The sequence below is a fragment of the Hyla sarda genome, chromosome 9, assembly GCF_029499605.1.
Source record: "Hyla sarda isolate aHylSar1 chromosome 9, aHylSar1.hap1, whole genome shotgun sequence".
NCBI lineage: Eukaryota > Metazoa > Chordata > Amphibia > Anura > Hylidae > Hyla > Hyla sarda.
In genome coordinates, this window is record NC_079197.1 from 15339650 (window position 1) to 15355413 (window position 15764).

General features: G+C 45.0%; 1 protein-coding gene across 1 annotated transcript; it reads left to right on the forward strand.

Annotated features, from left to right (window-relative positions):
- Positions 1-814: 814 nt before the first annotated feature.
- On the forward strand, positions 815-15504 carry URM1 (ubiquitin related modifier 1). The gene is made up of 5 exons (XM_056540005.1): positions 815-1094; positions 5689-5759; positions 10489-10570; positions 13489-13537; positions 15096-15504. The coding sequence occupies exons 1-5, from the start codon at positions 994-996 to the stop codon at positions 15162-15164; spliced, it is 372 nt and encodes a 123-aa protein (XP_056395980.1). The 5' UTR covers positions 815-993; the 3' UTR covers positions 15165-15504.
- The last annotated feature ends 260 nt before the right edge of the window (positions 15505-15764 follow it).

Consider the following 15764-nt stretch of genomic DNA (forward strand, 5'->3'; position numbering starts at 1 on the left):
TATGTTACTTGGAAATATTTAGGAGGATTTGAATTTTCTATAATTTTCCCACCACAGACAAACCCACCGCAAAATCCGTCAACTTTGCTGTGGATTTCATCCTAAAAATCTGTATCAGGATTTTGGGGCAGATGTGGTTGTGATGCAAAACTAGGCCACATCTGTGTGTATGCACGAACCTTAGTAAAGGGTACCTGGGGTGGCAAGGTGCAAGACCTAAGTTTAGGCAAATGTTTCCCAACCAGGGTGCTTCCAGCTGTTGCAAAACTACAACTCCCAGCATGCCCGGACAGCCTTTGGCTGGCCGGGCATGCTGGGAGTTGTAGTCTTGCAACAGCTGGAGGTACCCTGATTGCAAAACGCTGATTTGGGCCCTAGGTCTCCAAACTGTGGAGCTCAAGCTGTTGCAAAACTACAACTTCCAGCAGGCCCGGACAGCCGTTGGTTGTCCGGGCATGCTGGGAGTTGTAGTTTTGCAACAGCTGGAGATCCACAGTTTAGAGACCACTGGTTTGGGTTCTACTATCGCCATGGTAACCACCCAAAGACTACCTGCACCACTCCGATACAGCGCATTGTTTGGATGTCGTGTGGTTACCATGGCAACGCCCCACCAAAATCTGGTGGCTGAATATTTTGCTTTCCGACCTAGCTAGCATGCTGGCAATGCTGAAGGCAGTCACCCATCTTTCCAATGACCCTGTACGACAGACCTGTCTAGTCATCTGTGATACATAAGCGGGCGCTGCACGTTTTTACACACTTTGGCTGATTTACCGTTCAGAAGCTTGGGAAAGCAGGTTGGTAGCCCCTTTAGGAGCTGTAATGGCTGCCATCCAGATAGAACTGGCTATTAGAAATAGGAACAATATCCAGCGCTAAGAAAGCAACAAGAATATATGAATAATTCACGTGGAAGAGGTGAAGAAGCAATGAATAACTTATAGAGAACACTCCCTGAGAATCTACTGCCCGGCCTTGCTTCCTGTCACCATGACAACCGGCCGAGATGCAAGCACTTCCTGTGCGGGCGGTCCGACTTCCGGTGGCTACGGCAACATGGCGGCGCCCATGAGCGTGCAGCTGGAGTTTGGGTGAGTGGGGGGATTTGGGCGTTTATTCTTTTATAGGAGACTTATAATGGGTGTAAGGTGTGGGGCCCCGCTGTCCCCCGTGTGGTCCCTGTGTAGAGGTCACCACGGCTGCTTCCATTCACTTCTTTTGTGTGTGCGCGGATGCTCTATAGTGGATGCTCTATGAGAGGAGTTATATAGTATAAAGGACTGCGTGTACATAATGTATGTATATGTGGTCTCTAAGCTGTGGACCCCCAAATGTTGCAAAACTACAACTCCCAGCATGCCCAGAGAGCCAACAGACCTCCATATGTTGCAAAACTACAACTCCCAGCATGCCCAGACAGCCAGTGGAACTCGAGAGGTTGTAAAACTACAACTCGCGGTACGCCTGGGCAGCCAACAGACCTCCAGATGTTTCAAAACTACAGCTTCCAGCATGCCCAGAGCCAACAGACCTCCAGTTGAAAAATTACAACTCCTAGCATGCCCGGACAGCCATCGTCTGCTGGGTGTTGTAATTTTGCAATACCTAGAGGTCCACCAAAATATATGTGTATGTGTATATATGTATATATATATATATATATATATACACACCCTACCTATCTGCCCTGGTTACATCTCTGCATCTTACCTTTCTTAGGGATGAAATGTCTGACAGTCATGTGACTGCACGCTGCCAGACACCAGGGTTCCTCCCTGCACAGCAAAGCTGCAGCTTGCATTGGTCATGTGACCTGTCAATCTGAGATGACAACAGCAAGATGTGGTGGGATGTGCTGTTGATCAGAGGGGTAGGGACCCCCTGTAAAGGTTACCACTCATTTAAGCAAGGAAGCAGTATCCCAGCCCAAAATCCTGTCAACTCAGTTCCCCGCCACGTAAGTGAGCGATATCTAGAACACCTGCACCGCAATACAAGTTATACGGAATTTCCACGGGGTGACAGGATTTTGCTCCGGGATCCTGCCACCTGCCTCAAATTAGAGATCCATTTCAAGTTTTCCTGTTATTTTTGACCTGACAAAGAGACTTGTCCAAAATTTGATCGGTCAGGGTCTCGTTACTGAAAACTTCACCTATCGAGATTTGATAGCGATGTCAGGACGGCCCCATAGACTTATAATGAGGCCGCAGGATGAAGATCACCCTGTGCTTCTCTTTACTCAAACTCCTGATCGGTGATGATCTCAGCACTGAGACCCTAACCGATCGAAACTTTAAACATATTTTTGTGTCATGTGAAAAGTTTCTCTAAGCCTCTGATTGGCTGAGTGGGCTGTCACTTGTTCTTGTCTCCAAGGATGGGTGCTGGAGTGTGCCGAGCGGAGCCCTGTACAGGAGATCGCAGGGGGTTCCAGCAGTTGAAAATTCCCCAAGTGCGACCTCCCCCTGCCACCAGACACTTGTCCGCTAAGGATGTTTCAGTTTCCCAGAGTACTCCGGTGGAGGTGGAAAATTTCTTTCTTTTTTTTTTCTTTATTTCTTTTTTTTAAATCAGCTAGTGCCAGAAATGTAAACAGATTTGTAAATTACTTCTATTTAAAAATCTGAATCCTTCCAGTACTTATTAGCTGCTGAATACTACAGAGGAAATTATTTTCTTTTTGGAACACAGTGCTCTCTGCTGACATCATGATCACAGTGCTCTCTGCTGACATCTCTGTCCATTTTAAGAACTGTCCAGAGTAGGAGAAAATCCCCATAGCAAACATATGCTGCTCTGGACAGTTCCTAAAATGGACAGAGATGTCAGCAGAGAGCACTGTGCTCGTGATGTCAGCAGAGAGCTCTGTGTTCCAAAAAGAAAATAATTTCCTCTGTAGTATTCAGCAGCTGATAAGTACTGGAAGGATTAAGATTTTTTAATAGAAGTAATTTACAAATCGGTTTAACTTTCTGGCACCAGTTGATTTAGAAAAAAAAAAAACTTTTCCACCAGAGTACCCTTTTTAGAAGTTTTCCCCAATAAATATGTTCTAAAAGAAAATAATAAAATAATAAAAATCCCACTAACCTTCTCTCCACTCCCACACTGAGACCTCACCTTTGCTCTGTTAGCGGTGCAGGACCTTCTTGTGCAAGCTGGAGTGGTGCAGGACCTGCCACACAATGAAATGATGTAATCGTGTGGCAGGTCCTGCACCTCTCCGGATAACGGAGCAAACAATGAAGAAGCCTCAGCACAGGAGCGTAAGAAAGGTAGGAGGGATTTTTTTTATGCTCCGCCGGCACTCGTGCACATTTCCGCTATCGGCGCCGATTCTGGTATTTGGACATCCCTCATTTTACCTGTGGTGCCCTAATTACCATAGGACATAACGGTACATCCAGAAGATAAGACAAAGAAGCTGTGCATGGAAGTAGGTGGCAGTGGTAATATACATCCCACATTCCATTGGAGATAACTTTGATTCTGGTTGTTTACCCCTTAGATGCTATTCTCTATAGCAGTGTTTTCCAACCAGGGTGCCTCCAGCTCCGCAAGCAGAAATTCAGAAGTGTGAATGGGAGTGCGGAATCCCATAAAAGTCTATGGGCTTTAATTTGAGGCGGAATTCCGCAAGCAGAAATTCTGCCATGTGAATAGACCCTTAGGCTGGGTTCACACTGTGAAATTTCTGGGCAGAATTTCTGCCGGAGATCGAGCCGGCGGCACTAGGACCGCACGGACTACATTGCCATCCCCATAGATGGCAATGCATTTCTGAACAGATCTCCCAAAAAGATCCACCAAGAAATGCATTGCAGTCAATGGGGGCAGCAATGCAGTCTGCTCGGTCCTAGTGCCGCCGGCTCGATCTCTGGCAGAAATTCTGCAGTGTGAACCCAGCCTTAGGCCCATGCACACTACAGAAATTCCAGGGAGGAGATTCCAGCGCAGCAGCCTCCCATTGTCTTCGATATAATTCTGCTGTACTATGCACACTGTGGAATTTTTCAGCATGGAAATTCTAATATCAGGCTCTGCCGGAAGAATGAACATGTCCAATGCGCCATAGTGCTGATTAATTTTGGCTACACGCAGAATCTCGGGGCTGAGTTTCAGTAGTGTGCATGGGCCCTCAGGTGCCCGATCCCCAGTTTTGGTCGGTACTAACCTGGGACACCCCATAAGACTGGCCGCTTTGGAGATGCCCTGACCCAGTCGGCTAAACATCACCATTTGGTCCTTGTCACGGTTGCTTATATTCTTACATCTGTCCGTTTTTCCTGCTTCCAACATGACCATTGCTGTCTAAAGTATCTAATAAATGCCATTGCCATCAGGTAATACAGTGGTCCCACAACATACGATGGTAATCCGTTCCAAATGGACCATCGTTTGTTGAAACCATCATATGTTGAGGGATTCGTGCAATGTAAAGTACAGTGACCACCCCCCGACCTACGATAGCCCCGACATACGATCATTTCAACATACGATGGCCTCTCAGAGGCCATCGCATGTTGTAGGCAGCATCAACATACAATGCTTTTGTATGTCGGGGCCATCACATAAACGGCTATCCGGCAGCGCAGACTGCTTCAGCTGCCACCGGATAGCCGTTTACGGTGCCCCGTGTGGTCCGCTGACGATCACTTACCTGTCCTCAGGGCTCCAGCGCGTCCTCTTCGGGATCCCCTGCATCGCCGTCGCTCTCCATCGTCGTCATCACGTCGCTGCGCACGCTGTCCCGTCATCCAATAGGAGTGGCGTGCGTAACAACATGATGGTGCCGACGGAGAGCGAGGATGCCGGGGAAGCAGAGGCCTTGCCGGAGCGTGGGGGACACCCCGGGGACGCGGCGAAAGCGATGGTGGGCGACATCCAGGGCAGCGGTGACGGTCCGGAGCGGCGGGGGACACGTGAGTATAACCTCCAATACCAGTGGTCTTCAACCTGCGGACCTCCAGATGTTGCAAAACTACAACTCCCAGCATGCCCGGACAGCCGTTGGCTGTCCGGGCATGCTGGGTGTTGTAGTTTTGCAACATCTGGAGGTCCGCAGGTTGAAGACCACTGTCCTATACTTTACATTGCACGGATCCCTCAACATACGATGGTTTCAACAAACGATGGTCCATTTGGATTACCATCGTATGTTGAGGGACCACTGTAATGTTATTCACTAACCCCTTAGTGTTTTTAATGTTATGGCTGAACGGTGAATATATATATACACACATATACATATATACACAAACAAGGATAAGTTGGCCTGCACATACTGATACCGAAACTACTGCATGGACCTGGCATACACGCTGCTATATATATATATATATATATATATATATATATATATATATATACATATACACATATATATACACACACTTCTCAATCTGTGACTTGACTCATGTCTCGCCCTCCGCGCCCAGAAGTAAATTATACCGGGGCAGGCCGCTTTTCTTCTTCCTCACAGACAAAACTTGTTTCACTTTTCATTCGCACCCAGGAGAGCCTGACATAGAAATGCTAATGGCGGGCCCGTGTCCTGCGGGAGCCTGCGGGGAAGCCTTTGTCTGCGCCTGGCTCTGTTGTGGGACTTGTATGTGTGTGTGACACCCCCTCCTCTGTGCGCGCCGTGTCAGCATATCTCATGTTTTTATTATCTTATTTCAGAGGTGGCGCAGAACTGCTGTTCCAAGGAATCAAGAAGCATCATGTGACCTTGCCCAGCCAATCAGAGCCTTGTGAGTAACCTCCGTGTCATATACCAGGATAAGTATTGGGGGGGATTTGGCTTCTGGGCAGTGCCAACTTGTTAAGTTTTTACAAATATAGGGCACCAGCGTTGGCACTGGAACACGTGACACGTGATGTAAGTCGGCGCCGTGATGTCAGGCTCAGTTGACTTGGAAGCCATGATGGCGGAGCTTGTCCCAGCGCCACAGTCGTGCCCCAGGCTTTCTCTCTCTCTCTCTCTTGCCCTCGCCCGCCTCTGTGGAATTTATTGTCAGGATGCTGCATAATGTGGACTGTGGGGAGAGCCATTTAAACTGATTAGGATTCAGTTCACATGGAAGCCGATGCCAGCTGTTCCTCTGCCCCCCTCCTGCTAACTGACCGACACTGTTTGCACAGCGCTGAGCCCCCTGTGCGAAATTGCTTTTCAAAAGGACCACTTTCTGGTTAATTAAACAAAGAGTCAACACATCTGTGAAGTTTTCTGGCGTCCCTATTATCTTTTATATTGATCCCTCTACCTCCCCCCAATCCCACCCAGTGATTCAGATTCTTGGACGACTACCTGAGGCGAAAGTGTGAGAGAGAAATGTACCGTAACTTAAAAAGCCCCCCCCCCCCTCAACAAAACAAAAAAATAACGTAAAATTATAAAAATAAAACAAATAAAAAATAAAATAATACAGCAAGTTATATCTGCTTCTGGGAAAGCTGGTTGACAGCCAATATGGCCGCTATTACTATTCCTCATCCCCATCCCCGTCATTTTAAAGGGGTATTCCAGGAAAAAAAATTATATATATCAACTGGCTGCAGAAAGTTAAACAGATTTGTAAATTACTTCTATTAAAAAATCTTAATCCTTTCAGTACTTATGAGCTTCTGAAGTTACGGTTGTTCTTTTCTGTCTAAATCCTCTCTGATGACACGTGTCTCGGGAACTGCACAGAGTAGAAGAGGTTTGCTATGGGGATTTGTTTCTAAACTGGGCGTTTTAGACAGAAATAACAACCTTAACTTCAGAAGCTCATAAGTACTGAAAGGATTAAGATTTTTTAATAGAAGTAATTTACAAATATGTTTAACTTTCTGGAGCCAGTTGATATATAAAAAAAAGTTTTTTCCTGGAATACCCCTTTAGGGGTGATGGTACCTAATGTAAAAAAAAAAACAGCAGTGTTTCCCAATCAGTGTTGCAAAACTACAACTCCCAGCATCTACCATAATTAAATGACATAAATAATTGATAATAATAATAATAATAAAGAAAATAAAATAGATAGATTTAATTAGAAAATGTAAAAAATAAATTTTGTTAAAACTTATTTCAATAAAAATTATATATATTTTTTCTGTTAGCATGGACCAACATTAACAATGCAAAATAAATAAATAAGTTAAACAAGATACGTTTAATTTGAAAATGTAAAAAAAATTGTTAAAACTTATTTCAATTAAAATTATATATTTTTTTTCTGTTAGCATGGACCAACATTAACTACGGTATGCTAAATAAATAAATAAATTAAACAAGTAACGTTTAATTTGAAAATGTAAAAAGTTTTTTCTTCTTTTAGTATGAAATAACATTTATCATGAATGTGTAGGAAGAAACTATATTTTATCACTAATGGAACATGAATGGAATTTTTTTTTTCTAAATTTAACAAATTTAAAAAAAAAATTTGAATCTAATATTTTTCTTTTTTTTTTTTTAATGTATTTTTTGTTTTTCACTTTACTGGACTTGACTGTAACTAATTCATTATAGAGATTATTCCTGAAAGGCAGGATGCCATATTGAAGCCCCCCCACCACCTTATATTCACCTGCGCCTCAGATATTCACCTGCGCCTATATATGTCCCTCGTTTCTAGCCTGTATTACATTACAGTATGGAAAACTACCAACACTTATTCATTTCTACCAGTTGTTCCCAACCAGGGTGCCTCCAGCTGTTGCAAAACTACAACTCCCAGCATGCCGGGACAGCCTTAGGCTGTCCGGGCATACTGGGAGTTGTAGTTTTGCAACAGCTGGAGGCACCCTGGTTGGTAAACACTGATCTACACTATACAAATGTTAACCATGCGTAAGCTCTTTTGCTAGTGCACGCTAGGAGTTGTAGTTTTGCAACAGCTGGAGGCACCTTGGTTGGTAAACACTGATCTACACTATACAAAGTTAACCATGCGTAAGCTCTTTTGCTAGTGCACGCTAGGAGTTGTAGTTTTGCAACAGCTGGAGGCACACTGGTTGGGAAACCCCGCTATAGAGGCCTTAGGCCTTGTTCACACAGCAAATTTAAAAAGCAAAAAATCCAAGCAGAATCCGCATACAATCCCTGACACAGTGAAGATGTATTTTATTTTTTTAGCGCCGTGTGGACAATGAAGGCATTACCCATTTAAGTCAATGGGATGCACCAAGTTGGCGCAGATATAAACTGCCATGAGAATTATTATTATTTTTTACCAGGTTGTCACCCTACTTTCTCGCGCTCCTGAATGGCAAAATCTGCCCTAATATGGAAGTGGGTGATATATATGGCGGTCGCCACAAACTTGATTGACCGCCGCTATTGTGTCAGCCATTATGGTTGTCACTCAGCTTTCCCAGAAAGAGTGAGAGGCTAGAAAAGCTGAGTAGATTTTTAATTTTTTTTTGTCCAGCGCCATTGTCTGCGTCTGGCTGGATGGAGTTGTACTGTACTCCGACATTGTAATCGTCCTGGTTACTTATTAGACAGAGGGAATGGCCCCTTCCCAGACTGGGAACAATGGGAGAAGCGCAGTGATGTTGGGCTCTCCATGGTAACCCCTCTATACAATGGCTTCCCTGGACCGAGAATGTGGGCGGGTGGGAAGCGGGCAGGACTCTCTGACCCTCCCGAGTCAGGCTGATAAACGATCCTTCCTATCCCCGCGGCTGACCCTGCAGTGACCAGCGCCGCTCTCCATCATACGTACAGCTCTCCGCCCTCGCCGCAGCGGGCGTCATCTCTAATGCACCATATTGGAGAAGGAGTAGGGGGGCATTTCTGCCGGTGCACTGATCCATGACATATGAACCATGTGTGAAAGACTAATGGCGTCCTATATATTGCACCTCACTAAATTGGTTTCTTCCCCCCCCCCCCCCACCCCCTACCTCACGTCAGATGCAACTTAATATTTCACCAACCTTTGTAATGGGCCCCGACACTCCTTTCCAGATGGGTCCATGGAAAGGCGGCGCGGGGTTCCAGAAAAATAAAAATCATAATATATTGGTCTCTGGTGTATAGGTCCTGGCGCGGCAATGCGTGACATCACATGACTGCGGCAACAAGGATGTTATAGGCTAGTGTTGCTAAAACAGTGCGCCTCCAGCTGTTGCAAAACTACAACTCCCAGCAACTCTGTGCCTGGAAGATGAGTCAACCCGGTCCAAGATGGCTTTTTTCTGTCCCACAGGCCTTTATTGATCAATCTCTTTCTATACCCAAGTGTTTCCCAAACTGTGTCTCCAGCTGTTGTAAGACTACAACTCCCAGCATGCTTGTAATTGTAGCTTTGCAACAGCTGGAGGCACACTGGTTGGGAAACACTGCTGTTGGTCATAGTCAAATTTTTCTTATACCCAAGTGTTTCCCAACCAGGGTGCCTCCTGCTGTTCCAAAACTGCAACTCCCAGCATGTCCGGCCGGCTTTTGGCTGTCCGGGCATGCTGGGAGTTGTAGTTCTGCTACAACTTGAGGCATCCTTGTTGAGTAACACTGAGGTATACTATAGATCCCAGATGAAAACTACAACTCCCTGCATGCCAGGACAGCCAGTGGCTGTCCAGGCTTGCTGGGCGTTGTAGTTTTTCAACAGCTGGAGGCACACTGGTTGGGTAACAGTGGCATAGGAGGACTAGAATGAGCTATACTATAGATCCCAGACAAAGACTACATCTCCCAGCATGCCCAGACAGCCTTTGGCTGTCCAGGCTTGCTGGGAGTTGTAGTTTTTCAACAGCTGGAGGCACACTGGTTGGGTAACACTGGCTTAGGAGGACTAGAATGAGCTATACTATAGATCCCAGACAAAAACTACATCTCCCAGCATGCCCGGACAGCCTTTGGCTGTCCGGGCATGCTGGGAGTTGTAGTTTTACAACAGCTGGAGGCACCCTGGTTGGAAACACTGCTATAGACAAAATGTTTCCTCGAGCCTAAACCTCTTCCAGCCTGATTTGTCTGATAACAGGGAACAATAGATTTAATTCCCCTACACAACAAATGAAGATAAAGCGTTAGGTGGAGTGTTCCTTTAAAATCATTAGCGATAAGGCTACGTTCACACAGAGCTCCAACCATATTTGCAGAATACTGGGATTATATACATTTTTGACGCAGATTTAAAGTTCAATGTTGCAGATTTATCAAAACCAGGGCAGAGGGAAAGTTGAACAGTTGCCCCTAGCAACCAATCAGACGGCTACTTTCATTTTTCAGAGGCCCTTTTTAAAAATGAAAGTAGTTATCTGATTGGTTGCTAGGGGCAACTGGTTAACTTTTCCTCTGCACTGGTTTTGATAAGTCTCCCCCCGATGAGTCAAAATCTGCGACAAAACTCAAATTGACTAAAAAGGTAACATCCCGGCGTCTTTTTTTTCTTTTTTTTTTATGTTTTTTGTTTATTTTGTTCATTGGCTTTCAGTCTGTATTCATGGGGCTTGTCTGTCATGTCACCGTCTTCTGTTTCCTGTCAGGGGACATCAAGCTGTTGCTGGTTTGGATAAAAGAGAATTTGCTGAAAGAACGCCCTGAGCTATTTATTCAAGGGGATACAGTGTGAGTATGACGGACAGCGCGCGGACCGCGCGGCATAAGCTTTATAGTCGCCGCTATCCTCTTATTTACCGTCCACGAAAATCGAAATAGACAGAAGCTGAGATATAGGGAGATGTTTGAACCTTACACTTATACTTCACGCCAGTGCTCTCCAAACTGGATCTTTACATGTGGCAAAACTACAACTCCCAGCATGCCCGGACAGCCGTTGGCTGTCCGGGCATGCTGGGAGTTGTGGTTTTGCGACAGCTGGAGGTCTACAGTTTGGAGAACACTGCTTTACACTGCAGGAATATCACTACGGGCATCGAGAAGTCCTATTGTTCAAGGACCTTATCCTACAGCTCCCCATATCTCCCCATATAGATAGAAGGATATTTGGGTTCAAGGGGTGTGATGCTAAAGGGGTACACCAGTGTTTAAAAAAACAAATCCCCGATCCACAGGATAGGGGATCAATGTCTGATCACAGGGGGGGTCCAACCGCTGGTATCTAAATAGGACCCCGAAGCCCACCACTGCATGGTACAGCGCAGGTGTATCTCTGGCGCGCCCATAGAGAATGTATTGAGCGCATTGTGACCCCCGCGCTATGGATAGGGTATACGTTTTTAAATGCAGGAGCACACATTTAAAGGGGGACTCCGCCCCTTGACATCTTATCCCCTATCCAAAGGATAGGGGGGGGATAAGATGTCTGAACGCAGGGGGCCCCGCCGCTGGGGACCACCGTGATCTCTGCTGCGCCACCCCAGTCATCCGTTGCACGGAGCAGAGGCTTGTTATGTCTGATGACTGGCGATGCGGCGCCAGAGGCTTGTTATGTCATGCCCATGCCCCCTTGTGACATTACGGCCCCTCCCCTCCCATAGAACTGCATTGAGGGGGCGTGGCCATGACGTCACAAGCCTCCAGCGCCACAGCCGGCGTTATAAACAAATAGCGGGTACTGCAGAGAGTTCGAGGAACCCCGCGATCAGACATCTTATCCCCTATCCTTTGGATAGGGGATAAGATGTCTTGGGGTGGAGTACCCCTTTTAGGGGAACCTTTCATAATTTTAATGCTGCCTTAACCATGAGTCAACAGGACAGTCCCTTATGGCTTCTTTCTGTCCCACAGGCCTTTATTAATAAATCTCTTCGTGTTTCCCTACCAGTGTGCCTCCAGCTGTTGTGAGACTACAACTCCCAGCATGCAACAGCTGGAGGCACACAGGTTGAGAAACACTGCTGTGGGTTATAGTCAAGTTGTTAAAAATTATATGTAGTTGTTTTTGATAAAGCTGGACTACAGTAAGGCCGCCCTCTTGCAGGGGTTGTCATACATAATCTGTCCAGTGCTAAATAAAGGGAAACAGTTGTGTACCACACTGATCATCCATTACATTAAACGGTTAACATTATTAAAAGAATAACCTTTGACCTGTTGCCCAGACATGTCAAATGTTTTGATCGCAGCAGGTCTGACTCCTAGACCTGCTGCAGTCCTTAGTTAGGAAAGTGGAACTCCCGGGCTGGAAGATCCGACCTTTTCGATGGTCAGATTTGATTGACAGGAGTGAGGCACGTGCTGCCGCAGACTTCCTTTACTTATAACTAGTGATCACAGGGGGTCTCAGGAGCTAGAGCCGTTGCATTTAAACATACGGATTCCGCCACAGCAGCTTGGCAATCTTCCACGGACAATAAACACTGTGCGGTTCACTTTAGCCTAGTGCCGAAACTTCTCCAGTGGATGTGAACCTGTTCTGTTTTAATTCCACTGGAACTTCCATAGTGTGAACTGGGGTCAATGGGATTCTGCTACAAATGGAATTTCTGTGGTGTGAATGGTCCCTAGGGATCTGAGCGACTGTGACAAGGGCCATATTGTAAAGACTGTGTTAGAACAAAATGGATGGTCTTTTGGGGTGTTCCCGCTATGTTGTGCTAAGTACCTGCCACATAAGTCCAAGGAAGGACAACCGGGGACAGAGTCATGGGTTCCCAACGCTCACTGAGGGGTGAAGGCTAGTCCATCTGATCCGATCCCACAGAAGAGCTGCTGTAGAGCAAACTGCTAAAAAATTCAGATCCCACACAAAAGCTGCTGTAAAGCAAACTGCTGAAAAAAGTTCTGATCCCACAGTAGAGCTGCTGTAGAGCAAACTGCTGAAAAAGTTCTGATCCCACGGAAGAGCTGCTGTAAAGCAAACTGCTGAAAAAAGTTGCTGCTGTAAAGCAAACTGCTGAAAAGTTCAAATCCCACAGAAGAGCTGCTGTAGAGCAAACTGCTGAAAAAGTTCTGATCCCACAGAAGAGTTGCTGTAAAGCAATTTGCTGAAAAAAGTTCTGATCCCACAAAGAAACTGCTGTGGAGCAAACTGCTGCAAAGGTTCCTGCTGACTATAATAGAAAGGAGTTTGATCACAAAGGACATGACAGTTTGCTGTATATGGGGCTGTGGAATACACAGTATTAGTGGTTTTAACGTTACAGCTGATCAGTGTATATGGCTATAGACATTTGGCGGAATTAGTGTGATTCTGACAGTGCAGCGGTCTGGTCACCACCTTCTTTGTAGCAATGCCACATTTTGAGTTTGATAGATTACACATATAGGGGGAGATTTATCAAAACCAGTGCAGAGGAAGAGTTGCTGAGTTGCCCATAGCAACCAATCAGATCGCTTCTTTCATTTTGCAGAGGCCTTGTGAAAAATGAAATAAGTGATCTGATTGGTTGCTATGGGCAACTGAGCAACTTTTCCTCTGGACAGGTTTTGATGAATCTCCCCCATAGTAGTTATATATATATATATATATATATATATATATATGTGTGTGTGTATACTGCAATACCCATCTTCTTCAACCGCCATTTTGAAATGCCCGGTCATTGGCGTGCTCTGACTATGTTCCTGTTTACCCCCCACAGGCGGCCGGGTATCCTGGTTCTCGTGAATGACGCTGACTGGGAGCTGATGGTAAGGATATCACAAATGGTTTTCCAGAACCTTTTGCACGGTAAAGCCTTATCGGGCCCGGCACTGACTGTGACTCCATTGTACGCACACACATAATGTACGGGTATGAATGCAGAGTAAGTCGCCACGTTCCCTTGCGGCCTGGCAGCAGGCGGGGACAGTACAAGCATCCCGGCTTTTGCTTTCTTCCCTGTGGGTTACAGTGTATGTCAAGGGCAGGAAGGCCACCCATTGACTTACATTGTGCGCGACATAAGAAGGACACACAATGAGGGGTTTCACTTCCCCGCCCATGAAAACAAGCCCCATTAACAAAATGGTCGCTGGTGGGTGTTGTGCCAACCTGTTTAATCAGCCGGCTTCATGAGCGATGTGTTGAACACTGGAACGGAGGACACAACCCCATTTATCTATTTAGCTTTACATAATTTTTTTTACCTTTATTTTAAATTAGATTTTTTTTTTTTTTTTTGGTGTTACTTTGTGATCTTTTTTTTTTAAATTTTTTATTTTTTAGGGGACCCTGTAGTGGTGCTTTGAAGTTGGGGTACACCATTCCTTTCATTCCACCCCCTTAAAGCAGAGATTGTAATGCTTTTTAGGGGGGTCTCTGTAATAATGGGTTAAAGGGGTTCTCCACTTTGGATAGTTAGTGTTAGAGGAATCCCTTCACAATAAGATGATGACAAAGTGCTGGGAACCCCTGCAATCTGTGGGGATACCTGGCGGTAAGTGTTCAAATTCCCTGCAGCGCCGCCACAGGGGAGATTAGGTATTACACAGTGCAGGTCCTCCAGAGGAATAAACATTGTTTGAGCCATAAAATTTGGCATTTTTCTCCAAATTGTGGACCTCCAGATGTTGCATGCTGGGAGTTGTAGTTTTGCAACAGCTGGAGGTCCACAGTTTAGAGACAGTTTGGTCTTTTAGAGCGATAGACATTGTTTGAGCCAAGCAATGAGGATCATGTAGTCATCTCCAAGCTGTGGACCTGCAGCTGTTGCAAAACTACAACTCCCAGCATGCCCGGACAGCATGCTGGGAGTTGTAGTTTTCCACAAGGCGGCCGTCGACAGTTTAAAAACCACTGCTGTGCAGGCCTTCGCCTTTGTAAATAAATGTATATAAAAGCCAAAGTTTCATATTTTTATTTTTAGTTGTATATTCTTTATTATTCCATATTCTTTATTATTTATCATAGCCAATTGGGAAACCACTTCATGTTACATACAGGGTTATTACACAGCTTTCCTAGACCCCTGACTGATGTCTCTTATACTAACTAGCCATGTTTTGTGTTTAGGATTCTTATATATGGGACATAGTTATGGCAGCCATGACGGTGCTTATAGGGATTCTCACTCTATAAGTAAGTCCCACATAACCATGCAGATATACAGTGTATATATATATATATATATGTTATTCAGGGTCTTGGAAAAGGCAGTGTGCACTGTAATGGCTTCACATAATTTATATTTAAAAAAATCCATATAAATGTTCTACATAAAATAGAGTTTTTCCCTGCCTCACGTGTGTTTCCATGTCATGTCTGCAGGGCGAGCTGGATTACAAGCTTCAAGATCAAGACAACATTGTATTCATCTCCACGTTACACGGCGGATAGAGGAAAACATCTGGTGATCTAGATCAAACCATTGAATCTGTAGGGGGGTACGGTTGGTGGTGGGGAGTGGGGGGGGGGCCCTTGCATTCCCATCAGGTTGCGTAATATGACGTAATTTTCAATGAAGCGGGATATACATGAGGGTGACGTCTGCCAAGTCTCATGTCACGTCTCCGAACGAATAGGTCAGAGCCATCTGCTTTGTGACACCTCGGACATCCCATTTACCGGTGGCCTTATAAAAACACGCCAAGAGCGCCCTTTATTAGGGATCGTGTATTTTCGCAATGCTTGTACGTCCCATATGTCACTCCATTCATAATAAATATGACAATTTTCACCATTCTCTAAAGAGTCTCTGGATTTTCATACATCACTGAGGGTATATATATATATGTATATATATATATATATATATATGCGTATTTTTATATATATATATATATATATATATATATATGTGTGTGTGTATATTTGTAAAAACTAAATTAATAAAATACATCAAAAGACATATAAAAATAAGTCAGAACTACAATATAGAGCAGGTGAAACTGAAGACAAGTGTGAGAAAATAATAACAACTAACCTAAGTTGGTAACT